Genomic DNA, 24,337 nt, shown 5'->3' with positions numbered 1-24,337 from the left:
CCAGGCCCTGGGTCCTCTCCCATGTGCTGGGCAGCAGATTGGCCCTGAGGTGGAGTCTCTTGCTGGCTGTGAGGAGAAAAGTGGATGGTGGAGATGGTAAGGAAGAGTCTGAGGTCTCCCTGCAAGGGTTGAAGGCGGAGGGAAGCTGTAGGGGGGTGAGGGGAACCAGGTGGGCTTCCAGCCCCTTATCTGTTTCTCTCACACCAGCTCTGAATTTAGATCTGGCTCATCCTGGGTTCCTTTTTTGGCCCCACCACTTGCTGACTGTGTCCTTGGCCATTGTCTTAACCTCCTAAGCCTGAGGAGTAGCTGGAGAGGGGGGGAGTGGCTGAGGGTCAGGAGCCAGGCCAAGTGGTAGCAAAGGCCTCAGGAGTCGCAGATGTGGGAGGGGTTGCCGAGGCCAGTCGGGGCCTAGAGAGGCAAGCCGTGCCAGGGAGGGGCAGCCGGGGCTCCAGCGGCCGTGGCTGGGGGAGCACCAGGTGCAGAGGGGAAGACTGGCCTGGTGATGGGCAAGTGTAGCCGTGGGCAGGCAGGAGTCCTTCCCGCGAAGGAGCCCCCAGAAGTCAGGTTCTCTCCACTCCCCCACCCCCACACTGCTCCAGGCTGACACCCACACTTGTCTCCCCTGCTCTAGCCCTCTCTGCAGAGTCTCTGGCTGTTTCTCTTGCAGTGTTTCTGACGGTGTCTCTGGCAATGTGTCCGACTGTGTGTCTGAGTGTCCCTGGCAGTGTTCTGAGTGCTGTGGATACTTCCTGACTGAGCATCTGGCTGCGTCTCTGGCCCTCTCTCCGGCTGTTTTTCTGGGTGTATGCCTGTTTGCGTCTATCAGTTTCTCTGGTATTTCTCTGCTTGTGTGTCAGGCAGTTTCTCTGGCAGGGTTTCTGACAGTGTCCCTGGCCTGTGTCGCTGATGGCTTCTCTGACTGGGCTTCTTGCTCTTTCTCTGATATATCTGCCTGCGTCTGGCTGAGTCTGGTACAGTGTTTCTGGTGGGTCCTTTGATTGTGTGTTGGCTGTTCTCTGGCCATGTCTCTGGCTGGTTATCTGGTTGATCTACCTGTTTCTCTGACTTGTGCCCCACAGTCTCTCCAGCCTGTGTGTAGGCTCTTTCTTTGGGGCTCTGTCTCTTGTTGGGGACAGAGTCTTTGCTGTTTCTGACTGTACCTCTGGTAGTGGCCCTGGTTGAGTGTCTGGGAGTGGTCTCTCTCTGGATCTCTGCTTCTGTCTTGTTGACAGAACTTTGTCTCTCTTCAAGACTGGAGTGAGAGAGATTTGGAACCCCTTGGGCAAGAAATAGTCGTTTCCCTCTCCTTAGGTATAGGTGTGTGCCAGGGTGGAACAGTGTGAGGGCAGCTGGACCCATCCTAGAAGCAGGACAACAGATTGAGGGGCCACTGGATCCATCCTGGCTTCTGGAAACACGTCCTGACTGTGCTGTGTGTACCCACATGGGAGTGTGCAGACACTGTACATCTGCTGAACTGGGGCTCTCAGGCTCCTGGGCTGAAGGGTGATAGGCTGGGGTCCCCGACTGGGATGTATATCTAAAAATCCTTCATCCTTCTCATGATCACTGATGTCCACTAAAGCAGAAACCACATCTGACCTGCTCACAATGTACCACTGCCCTGATACTCTGCTGCTCTGAACTTCCCAGAGCCCTGATGGGCAAGGCTCACCTGGGGGTGGGGGAGCAGGTAGGGGTAACATGGTAGGGCAGATCCAAGGGGCTCTCTCCCCGGGAGCATAGCAGGGGCCTTCCGTTCAAGGCAGTTTGGAGATATATAGACCTCCAATCAAGTTAAAGCATTACCCTTTCAGTTTGCAGTGTTTATAGCTAATTAGCTAACCTCACCAGTAAAGTTATTTTTTTTCTAGAAAAATGGCCCTAGCATTACCAGTGTTCTATAACTCATCTGCGGTTGACTACATCCTGCAGCCAGCCTCCTTATTGAACAACAAACCACTGTAGGTTGCCTTCTACCGTCTCAGCAAACCTTTGCCTACAGATGCCAATAAAGTTATTTTCTGTTGCTTGAAGAGGGTCCTGAGCTCCATTAAGAAGGGCGCTTGGGGTCAAGGTGCCCTGGCCCTAGGGCTGGGATTTCCCAGTCTTCCCTGAGAATGGGGCAGGGGGGGCCTTCCCAGGTGGCTGCTGCCTGGGCTGATGCTGCCCCTTTCCCTGCTGCCCACTTTTTTCCCAACAGATGGCTGCTCCTGTCCCGTGGGCCTGCTGTGCTGTGCTCGCTGCCGCTGCTGCCGTGGTCTACACCCAGAGACACAGTCCGCAGGGTGAGTGCTGGGTGGGCGGGGGGCGAGGGGCGCTCCCTGCTGACTCCCTCCTGGAGCTGAGCAGAACCCTCTCTGCATAACTGCACGCACCCACCCAAGAGCCACATACTGCCATGTGCTGGCATCATCACACATGAACATGAGTCATGTGACACTGATACACGGGGCAACCCATTGATCTTGTCCTATAAGCACAAGCCCCTAGTCACTGCTGTGTAGTTTCATGCTGATGGCATCTCTGGCTGAAGATTGTCCGATCCTCTTCCCACTAGTGTGGATACAGGGTACAGGTAGCTCAGATGATAAAAAATCTGCCTCCCATGCAGGAGACCTGGGTTCGATCCCTGGGTCAGGAAGAGCCCCTGGAGAAAGGCATGGAAACCCATTCCAGTATTCTTACCTGGAGAAGTCCATGGATGAGAGAAGCCTGGTGGGCTACAGTTCATGGGGTCACAAAGAGTTGGACACACTGAGGAACTAACATTGAGGGCAGCTAGGGGCAGGGCCCTGTACAGTATCTGGTGAAGTGGGGTCCCTTTAGGTTTATGGGGGGTGCAGTGGCAGGCACTGAGAGAGACAGTGGGTAAGAATGCCCCCCGCTTGTCCTAGAAGGAATACGGGGACAGGGATGGTAGCCCCAGAACACACTGAGGGGATGGGCAGGATGACAAGTGGGAGAAGGCTGGCCCACCAGTGAGCTGGGATGGCTGGAGGGGTGGGGAGTGCTCAGGCGGGGCCGTTGATAGCCTCCTGCCCCTTCCTGACCACATGTCCAGTGTAAGCTGCATCCTCCTCACAGGGACACAAACATGCAGAGAGCAGAGATGGGGCACGGAGCTGCACCTCTGCTGGCAAGCAGAGACGGGGCACGGAGCTGCACCTCTGCTGGCAAGGGTGACCACGTGACCCCTAGCCCATCTGTATTTGAGGCAGCACTTCAGATGGCCACATTAGTCCAAGTTCTGACCTCAAAACTCCTCGAATGAGGCTCCAAGTGTAGGGAGCTCCCCCCTTGGTTGTGTCCTGCCCTCCACCTCAGCTGGCCCAGGTAGAAGTAGAGAAGGTGGGGCCCAGGCACCCAGCAGGCCCGGATGACTGAGCTCCATCACCCTCAAGCCTGTGGGTTCAAAGAGTTCAGTAGGTCAAGGCTCCTGTGGCCTCTTCCTTGTGAACCCAGTGCTGAGGCCCAGAGAGATCCTGGCCTACCCCAGGGCTGCTCCCCAGTGGCTAGGGACTGAAGGGATCACCAGGCCAGCCCTTCGAGCCCCACCTGCAGTCAGCATGCCAGGGGCTCCTGTACTGACCCGACCAGCCCAGACCCGCCGGTGGCCCCTCCTAGGGCCCCTGCCCTGTGCGGGGACATAGGCTGCATCTTTGGATGTGAGACTGTCCTTGTGCACTGGACTGCGTTCTTGTGTGGGTGACACTGTGTCCCTGTTTGAGTGCATTTCTCTGTGTGGTTATATCCTTGTGGGCTGTGCCCTGTGTCCTGTGTGCGACATGGCCGGTATGTGACCGTGGCCTGTGAGCGGTTGTGTCCTTGTGGCTGAGACTTTCCACTATTCACGATTGTTTCTCTTTGTGTCTGCTCTCTGTGTGTTTGTGTCTCTGTGTGTGAGACCATGTGTCTGTGTGTAACTGTGCCTCTCGCTAACAGTGCCATTTCCCTACATGTATGTCGTCATCACGTCCCTGCCATGGGACAGTGTCCCAGTGTGGCCGTGACCTGTGGATGGTTGTCCTGTGTGTGCGTGTTCTTCTTATGGTGACAGTCCTCCTCCTATGTGTGTGGCGATGTGAAGTTGCTTAGGACGCCCTGGGGGGGGACCGTTTCCGGCATGTGGTCCCCATGTGAGCCTGTGTGCACAGGTGTGAGGGAGCCATCGGCTCTGTCCCTTTGCGTTCCCCGCGTCCATGACCTCATCCTGTCTCTGTCTCTTATCCTGGCTTCTAACAACCTTTTCACAGCTGATTCCTTCGGAGCATTTGTCACTGCGTCAGGGCCAAGAACCCCATCCTCCCCCTGCGGCTTGATTTAATTTCTGAAATGGACAGCACATCAGTAGGGGCACCCATGGGGCGGGGGGTGGGGTGGGGGGAGCTGTCCAGGGACAAAGGATTGAATCACTGCCATCTTTGGAGCTGTGGCGTGGCCGTGTGTATTACTGTTGTGTCATTGTAGCAATTGTGACTCCGTGATGGCCGTGATGGTCACCTCGTGTTTTCCCCTGCCTCTGCACTGTGGCCTGTAGTGGTCATCTGTCGTTGCGTTGTCATGTTTTTACTCCTGCCCTGCCCTTCCATGGTTGGTTTGTCATTGTTGTCAGATTGTGTGTTTCCATTTCCTTGGTGAGGCAGACGGGGTTCCCCCCTCTGTGTTACCCCGCTGCCATCACATTTGTTGTGCTGTCGGGTGGGTGTCCTCCTCTTGTGGTTGTTCCTGCCTGCCCCAATATTAGTGAGCCATACTGGGGCCGCATGAATTCTGAGCCTCTGTTGGTCAGTGTCGGTGTGGTGCTCCTGGGACCGTAATGACCACACCCCTCTCCCCCCACTCTTCCTGACCCCCCAACGGTCAGTTTTCAGCCTCCTCCTCAGGCAGCTGGATGCAGAATCTCTGCTGGGGGCGGGGAGGTGGTGTGCAGAGAGAGGGGCTTGGCCTGCTTCCTGGAAGCTCCAGGTTTTTGGAAGGGAGGCTGGAGGGGGGCTCGGGGGCTAGAACTGGTGAACTGGGGGGGCTCTATGGCTTGAGCCCTGGACCCTGGGCCTCTGGTCAGAGGGAGGCCCCCAGTCAATCTCTGCTCTAGTCTCACAGCTGTGGCCTCCAAGGTCCCCCCCAGCCGCCACCCTTCCGCCCATTCATCCTCTGTTCGGCTGGTCCCAGGCCCCACGGACGAGTGGTCAGGGCTGGTGGGGTTTCCTGCTTCCCTCTCCTTTGACAGGGACGGAGAGGCTCAGAGAGGGGCAGGACAGGGCCCTGCAGACACACAGGGATCCTGGCCTGGGGAGGACCACAGAGGCAGCAACTAGGGACAGATGTTCCAGCCCAGAGAAAAGCAGGGCTGGGGAGGGGTGTGTGAAGGAGGGGAAGGGGGCGGCTGGCAGCATAGGGGGATCCCTACCTCCTTCAGGCCGGTGGTGTTAACAAGTCTAATTAAGAGGCCACTGGCCCAACTTAATTGGCTCGTTAACAGGAATTGCCTCTGAAAATCCCCCAACTCAGCAGGGTGGCTCTCTGGAGGGGAGACCAAGGGAGTGTTAACGAGGGATCCCGCAGCCAACACCCCCCCCCGCCCCCCTTGCTCTACCCCTCCCACCCTCACTGCTCAGAACTGCAGGTCTGGGGAAGCATCTATCCTTCCAGGCTCGGGGGGGTTGGGGGAGGTTGGGGGGGTGGCGGGATGAGGAGAGCAGGCCCGTGTCTCCGCATGCCCTGCTGCTCGGCCGTGTCTAGAGGTGGGTGTCCAGGACTTTCTCTGTCCCACTGCCTCCCCCACCTTGCTCTCCTCTCCACAATTGCCCCCTCCGCCTTTCCACTCCAGTCTCCTAGGTTCTGTCCATCACGCCTGGGCGGCTGAGGCCAGGGCTGGGCTTTGCTTTGGGCTCTGACAGACCCCTCCTGGGGGCAGGAGAGGCATGGTCAGAGCTCCCGCAGTCCCTGGGCTCCCTCACCCCCACCCGCACCCCATGCAGTTCCTGCCTCACCACCACGTTGACAGCTGCCAGGAGCTCCCTAGGGCTCTTTTTGTGCCCACTCTTCCTCCTTCTGCTGCCCTGGACTGCTGGGGGACAGGGCCTTGTTGGGGGTTCAGAGTTGTCGGGGAGAGGGAGAAAGGCAGGACACAAAGACAAGGATGGGGAGAATGAAGAGAAGGGAAAAGACAGAGGAAGGAGTTCAGGAAGGGGCCCCTTGGCTTAGCTTGCCTGGCTAGCAGATGTCAGTGACTGGTGCTGGGCCTGTTGGTGGCAGGAGGCTGGGGTTATGGGGGTCAGGAAAACTTTCAAAAGGACCTGGTGACTGGAGATGACCTAGGTCTTCTGTCCCAGCACTCTACACAAACTCTCTCTCATACAGGCACACAGGATCGCCCAGTCACACACACAGTCCCCGGACATGTATGCACACGTCCAAGTTTGGAGACACTCACATACTTGTGCCCTTGCACACCATGAAGGAATTTTGCAGATCCCTTATCTCCCCAAGACACTCGCACCCTGAGCCTCAAGGTGCCTGCTCTCACTTGAGCACGTGCACAGGCTGTCATCTGGGAGTGCTGGGCAGGGCTGTGACCTGTGACTTCTGCCTTGTGCCCCCCCACCCCCCACAGAGACACCCCACGTGCAGTACGAGCGCCTGGGCTCAGACGTGACTCTGCCGTGTGGGACCGCCAGCTGGGATGCGGCGGTGACATGGCGGGTGAATGGCACAGACCTGGCCCCCGACCTGCTCAACGGCTCTCAGCTCGTGCTCCGGAGCCTGGAGCTGGGCCACAGCGGCCTCTACGCCTGCTTCCACCGTGACTCCTGGCACCTGCACCACCAGGTCCTCCTCCATGTGGGCTGTAAGTGTGACTCCCAACCCCTCGTTTGACCCCCCACTTCACTCAGTGGGGGAGTCAGTGAGGCCCAGATCCTTGGCCCAGATCACATCCCCTTCCTGGTGGTGGTGGAGGTCATGACCCCTGTCCTCTGATCTTGTCTAAGCCTGCTGTTCTGACCTCTGAGCCCAGTGTTGCCCCCTGAGTCCAGACCCTTGGCATTTTGCACTGGTATCCACTCTCCACTGGAGGCCTTTAAGATCCAGAAATCCTGCCCCCTATGACAAGATGGGCTCAGGAGGGCTGGCGGGGCACGGCCCATGTGGGGCCTGGTGGGAGGAATCCTAGGTCACCGCTCTGAGCTGGGTTGGCCTCATTCCAGTGCATGCTCTCCCAGGGGCTGGCTGCAAGGGCCTTGGGGGAGAAAATGGTATATCTGGTGATACTGGGAGAGGTGTGGGCAGTCTAGGAGGTCCCGGGGAAGAAGGAAGGCTTCCTGGAGTGGGAGGCACGTGGAGATTTGGGGAATTTGGAAGATTGAAAAAGTTCTTTCTGGCCGAGAGCTGACTGTGATCATAGTCCTTGGAGGCTGAAAGGGCCTGGGAAGGCCACTTGGGTTGGTGTAAATGGCAGAAGGGAGCTGAAGGAGGGGAGGGACATGATCAGGGTCATGTTGTTAAAAGATCTTTCTCACTGTGCTGCAGGGCTGGCAGGTGGGTGGGCAAAGCCAGAGGCAGGAAGGAGGCTGTTGCTGGGATGCAAGAGAGTGGAGGAGGACCTGGGACTGGAACATGGGATTGGGAAGTGAGAAGAGTGAGTTCGCCTCCAGGAGTCGCTGATGGATCGGAGGTAGGGAGAGTGGGAGAGTGGACAGTGGGAAGAGTCAAGACAGCTGGTGGGACCGATCGCTGCAACAGAGACAAGGTGCAGGGATCAGCTGGAGGAGGAGACAGTGTGTTCTGTTCGTGCGGTGTCTCAGTTTGGCTTTCCCTGGAATCAGAACCCAAGATGATAGTTCGCAGGCAAGTAGTTTATTTGGCAGGTGACAGAAACATCATAAGGGCCTTGGAGAATGATAGAGAAAAGGAAGTGAAGTAAGCCAATAAAGAGGGAGTTACCTAGCCATTGCTTCTGGGCGGCTGGAGCCCACCCTGCTGGGGGAGCTCTGGGAGCCAAGGAGGCAGAGCAAGTGCCTTGGAGTTCTCCTGCCTGAGGGCTGAGGGAGCCCGGATGCTTACACACTGAGGAGTGGAGGCGGGGGCAGGGAAGCTTTCATTCCCCAGCACTTCTGGCCTGATGCCCCGGCAGCCAATGCAGGTTTTGGTGGCCAAAGAAAGCTCTTAGGCAAATAACTGCAGAGGCGGTCAGCGGGTACGGGTGAGGGATCTGCGGCACCATCTGCTATAGATGTTGGGTTTTGGTCCCTGGGGGACAACCAGGAGTCGATGGCTGGTAGCCAATGGATCTGAGGTTCTGGGACTCAGGGAGAGGCCTGTGTTAGAGATGGGAATTGAGGGGGGGAGGTTGTCAGCATAATTCCTTGGGAGGGGATGAGATGGTCAAGGGTGAGACTGTGGGATGAGGAGAGAGAGGACCCAGGACCGAACCCTGAAGACCATCGCTGTAAAAGGGGTTGATCGAAGGAAATGAGCCATAAAAAGAGAAGAGAGATCAGGAGGAGCCTGGCAGGAAGGGAGAAGGGGGAGCAGGTGAGTGGATTCAGAAGAGGTGTTAGGAGGCTCCGGAGGAGAAGGTTATCAGTGTTGCTGAGGGTCAGCTGGGAAGGTTCTTGGTGCTCAGCTGGAGGCATCAACTGACAGAATAAATACTCTGAACACAGTTTCATTTCTTCTTGAGCCAAGGATTCTGGCTTCTCTGGCCTCATCCCATTTGGGCGATGCACCCCGCTCTGTTTACTCCCTCGGAGCTGCTTTCTTTACTCCCTCGGAGCTGCCGAGGGGAAGAGATTCTTGAGGGGCCTGGGAGTGGGTCCTTGCCCCATTGTCAGGCGATAGGTGTGGACAACCATGGGAAATGTTAGGCTGAAGGGTTGCTCAGCGTCTTCCACAAAAACACAGACCCATCAGTGGGGCCAGAGGAGAGGGGAAAGTATGTTTTGGTAGGGATGTTCCTTTCCCCACAGAAAAGCCTTTTTACGTGTTTAAACTGGAGAGATGGCAGTCATAACAAAACGCCTTAGTTGCAAGCCCAGGGTGGAGTGACTCCTCTCCACTGGAGTCTTCCCTGGCCCACCACAGGGTGCACTAGAAGTGGACCACACAGCCTAGCCCTGGGCCCTCACATGGGGAAAGAGGCCACATGCTGAGTGGCATGCAAGGAGAATGAGGCCAACTTGGCACAAGTCACCCACACCCTTGTCTTATCAGCTTGAGCCCCAGAAGTCTTCTGATGAACAAAGCTGGCTGTGATGGCCAGGCCTGGGTGACTCCAGCCCTCATTCCCAATGACTTGATTTTCTTTGAGAGGTCACTGAAGGGAGATTGTGTCTAGAAGTAATGCCGGTAGCCATGCCCACAGGCCATGCCCACAAGATGCTCTTTGTGACCAGAGCCCAGACTTTTTATATATAGCGCTGACCACTCTTCAGGCTCTGCCTGTCAGAGGGGTGCTGGCCATGACTTGGCTGTAGCATTAGTAACAGGTACTTATCTCACATTGCCTTGTTTCCTTCTAGGGTTGGTCAGAGGAACAGGGGACATTAATCATGATTGTTTCAGTCACTTTGTATTAGTAACAAGAGGCTGGGTTTGGCAACATTCAATATCAAATTATCCTTCTTGCCAGCGCTCAGAGAACAGGACAGAGTTACCCCTGATTTGTGGGCCATTCAGACTAAAAATTATTTAATATTTCTCTTAAACATGTAAGATTTTCGTGTCTCTATTTCCAAGGGAACCTGATCATAAAAATATTCTGTTGTAAGTCCCCTTAACTAGGCTGATCCCTGAACTGTTTCCTCTTGACCTACCTTTCTGCCCTCAGGCAGATGATCACACCCATTTCTAAAGAGGCCCCTACCCAGGGTGATGAAAGGACACCCCCCCACACACACATTTGGAAACAGGATCACAAGGTTCCTTTTAGTAGCATCCTTTTGTTGCCCTAGACACTGCTAATTCCATGTCATTCTGATTTTAAGCTGAGATAAATCAGAGATTGACTAATTTTAAATAGACGGTTCCTTGTCCAGTTTTAAAATATTCGTATTTGATTGGTCAGGACAGGAACTCCAGTCCCCCTGGTTCAGCATCGCTTCCTCCTCAGCTCTGTTTGCTGTGAAGGAAAGAGCAGCCCATGGTTGAAGAAGCTGGGGAGAGAAGAGATGGGTGGTAGGTGGGCATTTGGGAGTCCAGAAGAGATGTCACGAGATAAGGTTAGGACGGGCCATGGGCCCTGAATGCCCAGGCAAGAGGAGGCGGAGTGTGGGTGCGGCCTGGGAGGGCTGGATCTGGAAGGGTCACCCCGCCCTGCCTGGCCTGATCTGGCCTGGCCAGGGGCGTGGGCATCCTGCCCCTCCTCCTCTCTGAGCCGGCCGGCAGGCCTCATGCGTGCCGGGGGCTCCAGCCCAGGCGGGCTGGCGAGATGAGAGGAAAAACATGCGGTTTGGTGGGCTGGACATGGAAAAACAAGCCAATTAGGAGGAAAACAAACAAACCCTGGGCCAGCGAGGGTACATGCACGCATGCACACGCACACACGGCCCTGCGTGGGGCTCTGGGATACCCTGCTGCAGGCTGATGCGGTCATTTGGGCATCTCAGGAGCCCCCTCAGGGGCGACTCAGGAAGTCTGGGCACCCCGGAGCATGCATGTTTGTGATAACGTGACACACATGCACACGGGCTTTGGCTCACACACATGCTCTCACACGGTGTTCTGCTCATACGTGTGAACACACTGGGCACCTTCCCACACCCACGGTTTGAAAAACACCTTTAGGCTTAAGGTCTGTCTCACACACAGTGTCACAGGTCCGTGGTCTTGCCATCACTGTCTCACACACAATAGCACATTTACATGCCTCTGCACAGAGGACTGCAGCCACATGGCCTCAGACATGTGGACAGTCCCCACATCGCACAGCCTCACCCCGAGTCCTACACAAACACAGTCATTCAGCCACACACGTCCAATCTCAGTGACACAACTGCCCAGACTCCCAGTCACACAACAGGAAGCCCATCAGAGTTCCACACACCACCTCACAACTGCAGTCTCTCACAAACAGCTTCTCCCCGGACGTGCAGCACACTCACAACAGGCCTCCTAATTGCACGCTGTCCCACAACCTCACACTTGGTCTCTCACAGCACCCCCACCTCCACCCACCCAGTCCCTCAGCTGGGCTCCAGCTGCAGCGAGTCACTCCTTTTCTTCCTTTTCTTTGTTTTTCTTTCCTCCTTTTCCCTCTGAGAAACCTGGTCCCTGTCAGGAAACCCAAGCCCTTCCCTACTCAGGGCCCAGGGCCAGGCAGGAGTAGCCAGATGACAGACAAAGCCCTGCACCCCCACCGCCCCCCATGACCTGCCCAGTCAGCCAGTCAGAGAGGGGAACTGGTTTTCGGGGGAGGTTTGAGGGGAGGCTGGTCTGGGGGGGGGAGGATGGTCAGAGGGGAATGGAGGGAGCTGGTCAATGGGGAGGCGAGTCGGTCCCTGCTTTGCCATCCAGAGTCCCAGGTGGCAGGGAGCTGACTCTGCAGGCTTCAGTCCTCACCCCACCCCCCCAGCGCCCTCTCCTTTGAAGCCTGGGCTAAGGGAGGGTAAGGGGGGGTGCGGGGGGGAGTGGAGGCTTCTCAGCCGACCTCGGAATGTCCTTTCCTCCTGGGGTGGCTGCCAGCTCTGGCCTGGCCCACAGGCCCCCACAAGGCACTTCCTGTGTCCTTGGCCGCCCCCCCACCCCACCCCCATGCCTCTATGCCCCTGGGCAGATAGGCAAGGGATATGTGAGGCACACAGGATGAACACAGGACAGACACAAGATGAACTCAGGGCCAGGAAGGCTTCCCAGGGGAGGCAGACCGCAGTGGGCAGCAGGCAGGTTGCCTGTTGTGCAGACTCCGCTGGCCCCCAACTCTCCCTGCAGGCCTGGGGCTGGAGACATCTCAGCCCACACCATCACCCACTCTGCCTGCTACACACGAGCTGCCCTCGTGCCCCTCTGACCCCCTCATCACTCCTGAGCTGCTCTCGTGCCTGTCTGACCCCCTCATCACTCCTGAGCTCCTCTAATTGTCCCTCTGACCCCCTCATCACTCCTGAGCTGGCTTTGTGCCCCTCTGACACCCGTTATCACTCTTGAGCTCCTCTAATGCCCTTCTGACCCCCTCATCACTCCTGAGCTCCCCTCATGCCCCTCTGGCCCCCTCATTACTCCTGAGCTCCCCTCATGCCCCTCTGGCCCCCTCATCACTCCTGCTGCAGAGCTGAATCGCTCCCTGGGGGTCTGAGCACATACGTACCTCACACATACTGGGCATGAACATGAAATCACACAGAGTCACTCACAATCACGTGCACCCTGGATGAGAGCCCATAGTTCCCCGTGTATCACCACAGCCACTCAGCAGGCGTAGACATGCCCTCCCCTTCACCATCCCTGGCTTATTGAGCTGCCCCCTCCCGCTTCCTGTCCACCTGTCAGGCAGGGGGCGGGGTGGAAGGGCGCAGAAGGGAGGTGTCAGTGTCCCCGGAGCTGTGGACGGACATTCCTTGCCTGGGTCGGATCACAGAAACTGCCTCCTTCCAGGAACCTGAGCCGGCTGTCCTCACGCCTTACCCAACACCCGAGGGTGGGACAGCTGGGCTGAGTGCTCACAGCAGCAAAAAGAGTGGTTAGAACACAGGGAGGACTTCCCAAGTACATAGGTGTGGTCATGTCGGTGGGTATTCCGGCTCCGGCTTGCTGTGTGACCCCAGGCATGTCCCCAGCCCTCTCTGGCCCTCTGCGTTCCCCAGAGTAAGGCAGCTGCTGACTGTATAAAGGGCTTAAAGGATCTGATGGAGAAGCTGGGGACTGGGGCTGGGGTGAGTACACGCCAACGGAACAACATGCACACACGCAGTCACACGTGTAGGCATGTGGTGTGAGCTGCATATACGGACCCTCCTACATACATGCCCACATTCCATCACACGTCACTCACTCACGTCACAAACACACATGTAACACATACATGCGCGTGAACAGTGCTGTCGTTTGTGTGGAGCCCCCGGGCTGTCTTGTGTTCCTCATTCTCTCCTGAGGGGAAGCCTGGAATGTGTCTTCGGCCAGGAGTGCACCCTGATCACCCCAGCAACCAGAGGACCCGGTGGAGCCCCCCACCCTTGACCTCTGTTGCAGTCTCCCTCTGGAGGTGGACGCAAGGTGGCAGGAGATGTGGGGCTGGGGCCAGTTCCCCCAGACATCACCTCCGTCCCGTGATTGATGAGCTGAGGCCCGCAGCCCCCTGCTCCCCATGGTTCCCGCCTCCATTGAGCAGGTGGAGGGGGGGCTCCCTCTCCATACAGCCCTTGTTTTTCTTTAATTAAACATCTGGCTCTCTGTGGCCTGGGAAGCCTCAGACCCTCGCTGACAGCACTCCCCACCCCCACCTCTGGCATTGCTGTTGGGTTGAAGAGGGAGAGCTGGGGTTTTGGGGCCCACCTGTCCCCACACTCGCACCAGGGACGGGGGGCTCAGGAACGCCCTGACTGTGCTGTCCTCGCCCCCCCTCCCCCCCCAGTGCCGCCGCGGGAGCCCGTGCTCAGCTGCCGCTCCAACACTTATCCCAAGGGCTTCTACTGCAGCTGGCATCTGCCCACTCCCACCTACATCCCCAACACCTTCAATGTGACTGTGCTGTGAGTAGACACACCCAGGACCCAGTTCAACCCTGATCTCTCCCGGGCCCCCTCCATGCCCTCCATCCACACCCTATAGCCCAGCCTTGGGCTTGACCTTCTCCCAGCCTCCGCCCTGCCCGATCCTTGAAGTTGGTGATGGTGCCTGGGCTTCACCCCTCCCCAGGCACGGCTCCAAAATGATGGTCTGTGAGAAGGACCCGGCCGTCAAGAACCGCTGCCACATCCGCTACATGCACCTGTTCTCCACCGTCAAGTACAAGGTCTCGATAAGTGTCAGCAATGCCCTGGGCCACAATGCCACAGCCATCACCTTCGATGAGTTCACCATCGGTGCGTGGGGGTTGCGGGGTGGGGGGTGCTCCCTGTTGTATCCTGCAGTGGGAGTGTGTAAGTGGATGTTTGCCAGAGGTGTGTATGAGCACACATGGGGATGTTCACATGTGTCTGCCCAGGTGTGTGTGGAATGTATAACATGTACATCCACGCATGGCAGGTACACACCTGTGAACATTTGAGTGGATGCCCTTTACCTGCTGGGGCCAAGAGGCCTCTCCAGCAGCTCTTCCCCTCATCTCTCTGGCTCCCAGAGCATGCAGGAGGGGGAGGGGGGCAGGCCGGGCCAGACCCTTGTGCAGCTGCAGCCTCGAATCCCCGCCCCCCCAACCACACTAATGGCTTCCTTACGGCCTGTGATGAATGAGGTGTCAGAATAGGAGACAGGACTGGGACAGAGACCGCCCTCCTCCCAACCCCCATCCCAGCCAGACCCCCTGCCTGCCCCTGTCCCATCCCAGCCAGACCCTCTGCCTCCACCCACACCCCCGCCATGGCTGAGTCCTCAGCCAGACTCTACATGACCTCGGCCCTTAGCTGCTTCCATCAGATCCTCAGCCCACTTCCAACCCAGATCTGCAACACCTGTGAACTGTCTTAACCTTGACCCACAGAGCAGCTTCAAGCCCAGACTCTTCCAAGGGAGGCCGTGTCTCAGTTGGGAACTGGAAAAGTTGAGGTGGAAAGCCAGGCTTGGGGGGAGTATATGATGCTAGTACAGGAGTGGGTGATCCAGGTGATGATGAGGGTCATGATAGAGCATGACACAGGCTTAGTAATTGGGATGCTGGTCATCATGAGGATGGGGTTGGGATGAAATTTATGATGTTGATACCATGAGCTGGTGACAATGACTGTGGTGACAGTCATTGGTGATGACAGGGATGTGAAAGGTGGAAGGAATGAGATGGTTGTTAACAGTAGTTGCCAAAGCTGACAACAGAGGAGACCAATGATTATCGATGTGCGCTGGTTGTCATGGTGGCTGGGGTTGTTCCAAGAGATCAGTGTGATACCAAAGCTGTGTTTCCTAAACAGTGAAGCCTGACCCTCCGGAAAACGTGGTAGCCCGGCCGGTGCCCAGCAACCCTCGCCGGCTAGAGGTGACATGGCAGACCCCATCGACCTGGCCCGACCCCGAGTCCTTTCCTCTCAAGTTCTTTCTGCGCTATCGACCCCTCATCCTGGACCAGTGGCAGCATGTGAGTGCCCCACCCTGCCCTGCCCTGCCCGGATCCCAAGAGCTGGAATCAGAGCCACATGGCATGGGAGTCCTTGCTGCTGGCTGTTCCAGTGGGAAGCCTGAGAGCAGTCAGAGAGGCTTTCTGGGGTAGAGCATGGGCCTGGAAGGATGGATGGAGCTGGGGGGGGGCATCCTGATCTCAGGTCCCATTGACCCCCATTAGGACAGTCAAACACATCTATCTTTGTGACTCCCCCAGATAGTGGAGAGAGATGCTAGGGGCAGATAGTGGCAGTGTTTCCTTTTTCCTGTCTCAGGCTTCAGCCCTGATCAGACATCTCCCTCTTACACTCTGGACCAGGCTCTGGGCCTGGACCCAAGGGACAGGATAGTCCCTGTCTTCACAGATGAGCTCCAGGGGTCAGAATCAGGCAATAGAGTCAAGCTCAAGCCAAGGTGTCAGTTCAGGCCATGACTAGCATCATGGCTCCAAAGTCAAGCCTAGCTTAGGTGTCAACTTAAAGTTATGGGTCAGAAGGTGATCTGGGCCAGGAAGCAAGCAGTGGACAGGGGCAGCATGGGGTCAGGCTGTTGTCTGGGATGCTGATCAAGCTACGAGAGAGAGCTCTGGGGATCTGCCAAGGGTTTGGGGCAGACTGGAGTTTCTCTCTCCTTGAGAGCCCGGGGTTGTGGGTGCTGTCTGGGGGCTGCAGATCTGAAGGCAAGGACTGGGGCTGGGAGGATGCTCCCCGGGGCAACCCAGGCTGGTACTGAGGGTCACCCTGTACCCCCACCACGTCTACCTGGTTCTAGCCCCATCTCCTCATGCCTCCCCGGCTGGCCTTTAAAGTACGTAATTCAATTCCAGGGCGCCTGTCCTGGTTGCAGGCCTGGCCCCCACAAGGCTGCTCATATGCTCATATGTTCCCTGACAGAGTCCGGAGTCCCTCCCGCCTGGCCAGCTGCCCGCGACTAATGCATTGCTAATAACCAGGGTCTAGTTTCACAAGCCCCCCTCCCCTGCTAACGAGCTACAGGCAGCAGCCCTGCGCGTCGCGGCGCACACGCCTTGCCGTGGACCTGGCACACTGCCCACCACACACACACGGGAACATGCACACACACACATGGTCCCCAGCAGGAACCATGCACCCACCATGCATGTGACTAACGTGCCAAGGCCACGCACTGGCCTGCACCGTGGGCAGAATTGACCTCACGCTGACATGGGCAGAGTGGAGTATGGGTTCCATGGTAAGGACACGCGTGACCTGTGGCCCACGTTAGCCCTGTTTCATGTCACATCAGCATGGTGGTTGGCTAGGTGTATGGTTCTTTTGAACTTGAGTTTTGCTCTGAACAGCATTGACTATCCCCAGTCCTTAGTTTTGGGGACAGGCAGGTGTATGATGGGGAGGGGCAAGCAGAGAAAAACATCACTTGGCTTTTCAGGAGGAAGTGAGAGATACAGGCCAGGAATTGCACAAGAATGGGTGCCCTGAGGTCTGGCAGGGGCTCTCAAAATGGACCGGGGAGGCCAGTGCTGGGTCACAGCATGGGTTCCCTGCATGGCCCTGGGCCTCACTCAGCAGGAAGGCCGGAGGGCATGCAGCCCAGCATGCAAATGCCAGCAACTCGGGAATTCCTGCCACTTGTGGAGCCATTCTCTGAAGGGGGTGGATTAAGGGATCAGTGACAACCTGACTGGAAGGGCCCAGGCCTAGGAGGCGTGGCTTCCTGGAGAGCCGTGGGCTCCTAAGCCACATCACTAGAGGTGTGGTGGGTTGCCCACCCTAGGCTTGCCAATGTGGTGGTCATTTGAACTGCTCCCCATGGTTCTCTCCCTTTGAGGAAAGATCTAGGGGACAGAATCAAAGGAGGGGGCCTGAAGGTGGAATCCTGGCAAGGGGGAGAAGGAGCTAAATGAGCTGGGTCTACTTAGCAGAGGGAGTCTTTGCAGAGCTAGAGGGGACTAGAGGTGGAACTGGGCTCCAGCTCCAGGAGGGGAGGGTCTCTGAGGCCCACCCATCTTCTAGGGCTAGAGTAGGACTCACTGAGCCCAGGTCTGGGTCCAAAATGTCTTCCACACTGACTCTGGCTCTACCCACACCTCCTACCTGAGGCCCACAGACACTGGAGGGGTTGGGAGGCCTTCCCACTCCACTTGGACCCAGCTACACACACACACACACACACATATACACACACACGTACTCACAGGCTCTCAGCCTTCCCCCCACTTGGACCCAGCTACACACACACACACACATACACACACACTTGTACTCACAGGCTGTCAGGTCAGGTAGCCCAGACCCTGGCTTTCTGGGGGAAGACTGGAATGGGGACCAAAAAAGCCCTGAAGCCAGACGTGGCCCAGAGCGGCCCCTCCTCCGCCCCTGCCGGCTGCCCCTGTTTACGAGGCGGCTTAATGAGGCGGCGGGTGCCGCTGAGATGAACCAGAGCCCAGCCTGGGCCTGGGAGGGGCGCCGGACAGGCAGGCCAGCCTGGAGGGTGGGGGAGACCAGCACGATGGGGCTGGCCAGGGCGGGGGTGGGGTGGTGATGCCTCCAGGAGGAAATGGAGCAGCTGTCCTGCTGTCCTGCTGCCCCCGGAACCGCCCCCCACCCCTTTTCCGCCTCAGGCTGGAGGCCTCCCTGAGGGAGAGACCCAGCTGGGGCCAGGCTGGTGGGTGCACTGGGCATCTGGGAACCCGGGCTCCGAGTTGGAACCCGTGATAATGAGAGCTGGCTGAAGTCTGTTTGGCCCTCACCCTGTGCCTGCGTCCTTGTTACAACCCTGTGAGGGAGATCGTTAACGCCATTTTACAGATGAGGACCGCAAGGCAGGTGGAAGTTAAGTAAGTCACCTAGTGAGGAGGGGATGGATGGAGCTGAAATCTGGGCCCAGGCAGCCCAGCTCCAAGTCTGTGGGTGTAGCTTTCCCTCTAAACAGCTTCTTCATGGGGGAGGAAGAGGGCAGCACCCCACTAACCCTCTCTCGCCCCAACCTCTTGTTGCCTCCAGCTGGGACCGAGGTCGGGGGCTTGTGAGAGAGCTGGGTGACAGCAGAGGGGAGATGTGAGCACAGTCCTGCTGACTCCCCTCGGGGAGCGGGGTGCTTTCTGTCTCCTTAAAGATCTCTCTCAGGACTGTCTTCACTCCCTGGGGGGGAGGTCTCCTCTCTGAGGTGTCTTCACTCTCCCCTAGAGGTGTTCTTGGTAGCCCCTCCCTCCCCCAGGGAAGTCCTCATGCCCTCCAGGGGTATGTTCACTCCTCTCCCCTCCCCAAAGTGTTCTCCTGTCTCCTGGGGGCACCTCACTCTCCTGACCTCCAGGGTCCACTGTCCCTCTCCCCACCCCACTCCGTGGTGGTCTGTCTGCAGGTGGAGCTGTCAGATGGCACGGCGCACACCATCACAGACGCCTACGCTGGCAAGGAGTACATCATCCAGGTGGCAGCCAAGGACAACGAGATTGGGACGTGGAGCGACTGGAGCGTGGCTGCTCACGCCACGCCCTGGACGGAGGAGCCACGACACCTGACCACTGAGGCCCAGGCCCCCGGTGAGCCTCCCCTCACCTCGTGCTCCCTCCTGTCCTCCTGGGACTTGGAGCATCTGCCCTAGAGCTCTCTTAACCCTATGTGGCTGCCACACTCCCCTCGGTCTGTCCAACCCCTGCTGTTCCTTGTCCTTGCTGTTTGGACATTCTCAGCAGGGGCCACTGGATGGAGGGGTCATCTGTGTGCCTGGGGGAAGCAGCAAGGACCTGCCTGATGGGTGAGGCTGGGGCTGTCTCACGGGGGAGGCAGCACTGGTCTGACACAGGAGGCAGGAGTCGTGTCTCGTGGACCCCCAGATCTGGGGGGAACCCCAGCCCTGGCCCAGCCCTTCCCTGAGTTTCCCCCATGTTCCCTAGAGACCACGACCAGCACCACCAGCTCACTGGCACCCCCGCCCACCACGAAGATCTGTGACCCCGGGGAGCTGGGCAGCGGCGGGGCACCCTCGGCGCCCTCCTTCGTCAGTGTCCCTGTTACTCTGGCCCTGGCTACCGCTTCCGCCGCTGCCAGCAGTCTCCTGATCTGGTGAGTCGAGTGAGGCTGGGCGGCAGAGAGGAGCGTGAGGGGAACCCCGGCCCAGCAGCTTCCCTTATGGTCTCCTGCCCTGTTCGCCCCCCCAGAGCCCGGCATCCTGTGAGGACACGCCAGCGCACCTGCGGAGGAGCAGGAGGCCGGAGCTGAGCCCGAAGACCCTGGTTTCTATTTTGCACACGGGCAGGAGGGCCTTCTGCATTCTCTTCAGACACAATTTGTAGAGACCCCGGCAGGCCCTGGCCTGCCGTCCCTCCCCTGGCCCCGCTACCCCATGCCGGCCCTCCTCCCTTCCTCAGGGGAGGGGGCCATGCAGCTAACCTGCCCACCAAAGACCCCACCACTCGCCCCTGTCTTGCCCCCCTGGGGCTGGACCCTCCAACGCCAGCGACTCCCAGGAGCCCTTGGGGGGGCCTGAGGGGAGCCCCTCACATCCAGTCTCTCCTCCTGTCCCCGCCTCCTGTCTGTCCCAGGGTCTCTGTTGCCACCATCAGATTATAAGCTCCTGACGCTGGGGGGGCCCAGCCATCCCCTTCCCCCCAGCGCCTACACTTTTCAGTCTCCCACCTCTGCCCCTGTTTTTGTACGACCCTCCCCCTTTCCTGCTCCCACCCCACAGTATTTAATGCCCTGTCAGTCCCTTCTAGTCTGACTCAATGGTAACTTGCTGTATTTGAATTTTTTATAGATGTATATACAGGGGTGGGGGTGGGGGGTTCTCATTAAACGTCACCATTTCATGAGTCCTTGGAACAGACCCGCTTTGGGAAAGTAGCCCTCACCCCAGGACCCCTCCCCTTCCAGGCCTGGAGGAGGGAAGAGGTGGGGAGGGGCAGGTCGGCTCTCAGGAGGAGGTGTCTGGGGTCGGGGCTTTCTGCTTCTGGTGGGGAAGGACGACTCCCTGGAGGCCAGGGGCAGAGTTGTGGGGAATGAAAGGTCCCAGCCAGGGAGGCAAGTCTCAACTGGGGATGTCCTGACAGCCCTTGCTGCTTGCTTGTTTAGTTGGTCAGTCGTGTCTGACTCTCTGCAATCCCATGGACTGTAACACACCAGGCTCCTCTGTCCATGGGATTCCCCAGGCAAGAATATTGGCGTGGATTCTAGTCAGCCCTGGAGGCTGCTAAATCCTGGCAGGGCTGTGGCCTGTTAAGGGCTGTCTTAGGAGCTTCTGCATCCACAAGCACCCAGGTCTGGCTTTACCCATAGGGCAGAGGGGCATGAAGGGGAGGAGATCAGGCTCCATCCTCTGGATGGAGGGCTTGTCATCCCTGCCAGCCAGGAGACACAGGCCAAGGTTCAGCCTGGACTCAGGGCTCAGTGCACAGAGCCTGGGCGGGCGGGGAGGTTACCCGAAGGAGGCCGCCTGGCATGTGACCAAGGACTTGACTCGTGCTTCAGGACGGGGAGTGTGGAGTACGTGGTTTACCCCGGGGTTAGGTTACAGCAAGGATTCGGTGTGAGTGGGAGAGGAGCGCGCTTTGGCTTCATAGGGTACTCAGTCTTTGGTCCAGCCCCACACCCTGCTCACACCCACACCCTTCCAGTCCTCAGACTGGGACTCCAGGTTCCCTTTGATTGCTCCTCAGAGGAGGAGCCTCTGGCTGCCCCAGGCCTGCACACCCCTGCAGCTCCTTGGCTGAGAAGGCCCAAGGCTGGGGCCAAGTTGGAAGGCACCTTTGGCCTGGGGGTAGGGGCACAGGGTTAGGCCAGAGCCCCAGCCAGAGAGCCAGGCCTGGCTGTGCTCTGGGCAGCTAGAGCAAGAAGAGAAGTGGATTCAAAGCCATGAACATGCAGGCCAGTGCATACTCCCCCCACCTCCACCCCCCAGCACGCACCAAGCCACACCATCACGGAACCACTGAACCCCAGGTCACACATGCAGCCCGGGTTCAAGCCCTCCTCTTCAAGCCGGGGTCAGGAAATGGACATTCCATTGCTGGTCTCCCTGCCCACCTGGGATGATATCCTGGGAGGAGGGGTTCATGGTTCCAGGAGCACTGATGAGTCAGGCCTGGACAGGACTCCGGGTAGGTGAAGGCCTGAGAACAAAGGTGCCCAGCCTTCCTCCAGCCTGGGTGCTGGAGGACAAGGGGGTGTTCCAGGCTAGAGATGCTGTGGAAGGCAGAGGCCGGTGTCAGGCTAGAGACGCCTGTGGTTTTTCAAGCCAGATAGCCCCAGCTGTATGAGCACGCTGCTCCTCATCCACAGGAAGGGGCTCCCAGGATGAACCTCCTGAGAAGCGGCTGTGGACCCATCTCTGTGTCCTGGATCCCCAGTGTCTGTCCTGGATCCACTGTGTCTGTCTGGTCTCTGTGAGGTGCAGCTTGGGCCTGAAACCTGCATTCTAGGCCAGCAGTGGTGGAGGGTGGAGGGAGTCACCAACTCTTGAGAAGGACATTGTCTTCTCAAGGTGGGTCCGAGCCTCCCTCTTCCCTGTCCTTGTGGTAGGAAGGCTATAGTAGGGGGTCTCAGGCGCATGCTCTTTCCTGCTTTGAGAGCCCTGGTCAGCGCTGACCCACCCACCGCCCACCCAAGGCTTGGGCATCATCAATCTGGCCTCCATTAGCAACATGGGAAAGCAATTATGTGGGGCCTGGGGAGGAGAAGGAGGGGAGGGGGCTTGCAGGAACCTCAGAGGCCAATGGAGAGGAGGATCAAGGCGTCTCCCTGACCCCATTCCCAAGGGAGACCCCCAGTCCCATCCCAAGCCCCAAGGGGGCTTCAGGGACAGTGTCTTCACCTCTGACCAGACTGGACCTGGGCCCAGCGGTGGTCATCCCTCTTTGGGGGGTCCTGGCCCCCAACCTCACAGAGGCTGCTCGTCTGGGGAGGGTCTTGGCTGCTGTCTGTGGCTGCCTCCTCAGGCTGGCTCTTCCGCATCCGTTATATCTCGTGGTTCTGGGGAGCTGAGGACAGCCTTGGCATCAGCTTTTGGAGCTCAGTCAGAACCTGGAGAATTAAAACCCTGCTGGTGGGGGTGGGGGTGGGGCACTGCTGGGGGAGATTTAGATCTCACCCCACGGAGCAAGCAGCCCAGCCTTTTAGCTCTTGCTCTCTCAAGGGGCATGGGAACCTTCCTCTGTGCCCATTCCTGTAGCACTAACTTGTCTGCCCATCATCTTCTCTTTGAACCCATTCCACGCCTATGCCTCCGTCCCATGCCTATCTCTGAACCTTTGTTCTGGTCTCTATCCTTCTGTTTCTCTCTGTATGTCTCCTGTGTCTGCTGCTCTCTTTGTCTTTCTAGCCATCTCTTTCTCTGTCTCCACCCCTGTCTTTTCTTCTGTCCCTTCTCTCTATCTCTCAGTCTTGTCTTTTCCTGCTTCCCTCCTTCTGTCCCTGTGGGTCTGTCCCCATTGCTCAGAGTCTCCGTGTCTCTCCCTGTGTGTCTGTCTCTGTGTATATAGCTCCAGCTCCAGTTGTGTTCTGTCTTCCTCCTTCCAGACTCTGGCATCCCTTCCCTCTCTCTGCCTCTCTCTGTGTTCCTGTCCTGGTCCAGACCCCAGCCCCTGGCTGCCATGCCTCCCTGGCCTGAGCCAGGGGCTGTCCTGGCTTCTGCTGCCCCCTCTCGGCTGCCTGCCTGCCCTTCATCCTCCTGGGCAGACAGTGATCAGTGCAGGCATCCCACGCCTGCCTCCCAGCAGCCAGCCAGGAGAGGGAAGTGGTCAGGAGACTGCAGGCAGGAATACCTCCATGCATCCCCTGGCATTGAGAACTCCCTAGAGCCAGTGAGCTCACTAACTCCCTAGGCTGGGGCTCTGAGAAAGCTTATCCTCACAGGTAAAGGATAGGATACTAACTCCAAACCCAGCCCTGGGATCAGCACCTGTGTGTCTTTGTGTCTTGAGGTCCATGTGTTCACTATGCCCAGAGCTACTGAAAATGGACAGGTAGAGACAGAACCTTCAGGGGGTAGCACCTCCCTGGGGATGTAGGGCTAAAGCCTGGGGGGCAAGAAGGACTGGAGTGTAATCCTCACGCTTTTTCTCAGAGGAGGGCAGAGAGGAGGGAGGTCTGAGGAGGGAAGTCTGATGGAGCTGGTCTGAGGAGGGAGGCTGGAAGGGACTTAACTGACAGTCACTCTGATGGGGAAGGCTAATCTGGAGGTGAGTGGGTCTGAGAGGGCCTGTGTGACAGGACTGATCTGAGGGAGGCTGGCCTGGGACACTTGCTGCTAAAGAGATCTTGTTTGGAAGGGCCAATGTGAGGGCCTAGGCCAATCCAGAGACCTCTGAAGGGACCAGTCTGAGGAGGGTATACTCTGAAGACACAAGGGTCTGAGAGCAGGACCAACTAGCCCTAGTTTGCCTGGGACTTTCCCAGTTTTAGCACTGAATACCCCCTTGTTCCCAGGAAAATAGAATAGTTGGTCACTCTATTTGAGAAGGTCTTGGCCAACAGCACTGGTCTGATGGGAGAGGCCTGTCTATGAACAAGCGGATTCAAGGGGCCTGCTCTGACAGTGCCTGAGGTCTGAGGGGAGAGGTTGCTCAAGGCTAGAAGCTTCTTTGAGCAGGAGGAGAAGGGGACGACAGAGAAAGAGATGGTTGGATGGTATCACCGACTCAATGGACGTGAGTTTGAGCAAGCTCTGGGAGATGGTGATGGACAGGAAAGCCTGGCATGCTGCAGTCCATGGGGTCGCAAAGAGTCGGACACGGCTGAGCGACTGAACAACAAAGGCCCTGAAAGGAGTGGACGGTTTGGGTCCTTCCAGAAGGGCAGTGGCTTGGGGAGTGGCCACCAGGGGGCAGGGCAAGCTCTCAAGAGAATCAGAGCCAAAGGCTCCAGAGGGAGCCAGACAGTGTGGGGCTGTGTGTGAAGGGTGCCCACAACATCTTGGACACGTCTGTGTGATGCTGTGCAGCTGTGCAGTCATGTTTTGGTGTGGCTGGGTGAGCAGGGGCATGTCTGTGATGTGGCAGCATGTGCCCAGTGCGGCTGCAGCTGAGGCCTTGTGTGTGGCTATGGGGGATGGAGCAGGAGTCTCTTGGGGCACCTGGACAGGGAGGCCATGGGTGGGCCGTCAGAGAAGT

At 57.9% G+C, this 24,337-nt stretch overlaps 1 protein-coding gene across 6 annotated transcripts in view; it reads left to right on the top strand.

The window, feature by feature from the left end:
• The window catches only part of CNTFR (ciliary neurotrophic factor receptor), a 42,345-nt gene extending 22,301 nt beyond the window's left edge, over positions 1-20,044 (top strand). For 5 of the 6 annotated variants that reach the window (XM_081519714.1, XM_081519721.1, XM_081519729.1 and 2 more), the window contains exons 3-10: positions 2,207-2,291; positions 6,620-6,853; positions 13,571-13,688; positions 13,855-14,021; positions 15,063-15,226; positions 18,592-18,772; positions 19,127-19,295; positions 19,391-20,044. In XM_081519714.1, coding sequence (XP_081375840.1) covers positions 2,207-2,291; positions 6,620-6,853; positions 13,571-13,688; positions 13,855-14,021; positions 15,063-15,226; positions 18,592-18,772; positions 19,127-19,295; position 19,391 — 1,119 coding nt within the window. In that variant the 3' untranslated portion in view covers positions 19,392-20,044. Of the gene's footprint in view, positions 1-2,206; positions 2,292-6,619; positions 6,854-13,570; positions 13,689-13,854; positions 14,022-15,062; positions 15,227-18,591; positions 18,804-19,084; positions 19,296-19,390 lie in introns of all 6 variants that reach the window. The other variant, XR_014062014.1, reaches the window with a different exon arrangement.
• Positions 20,045-24,337: the final 4,293 nt, after the last annotated feature.

The sequence above is a fragment of the Giraffa tippelskirchi genome, chromosome 1 (assembly GCF_054371585.1).
Source record: "Giraffa tippelskirchi isolate mGirTip1 chromosome 1, T2T-mGirTip1v1.2.pri, whole genome shotgun sequence".
NCBI lineage: Eukaryota > Metazoa > Chordata > Mammalia > Artiodactyla > Giraffidae > Giraffa > Giraffa tippelskirchi.
The sequence above is the reverse complement of the archived record's forward strand: the minus strand, read 5'-3'. Positions and strand labels throughout refer to the sequence as shown.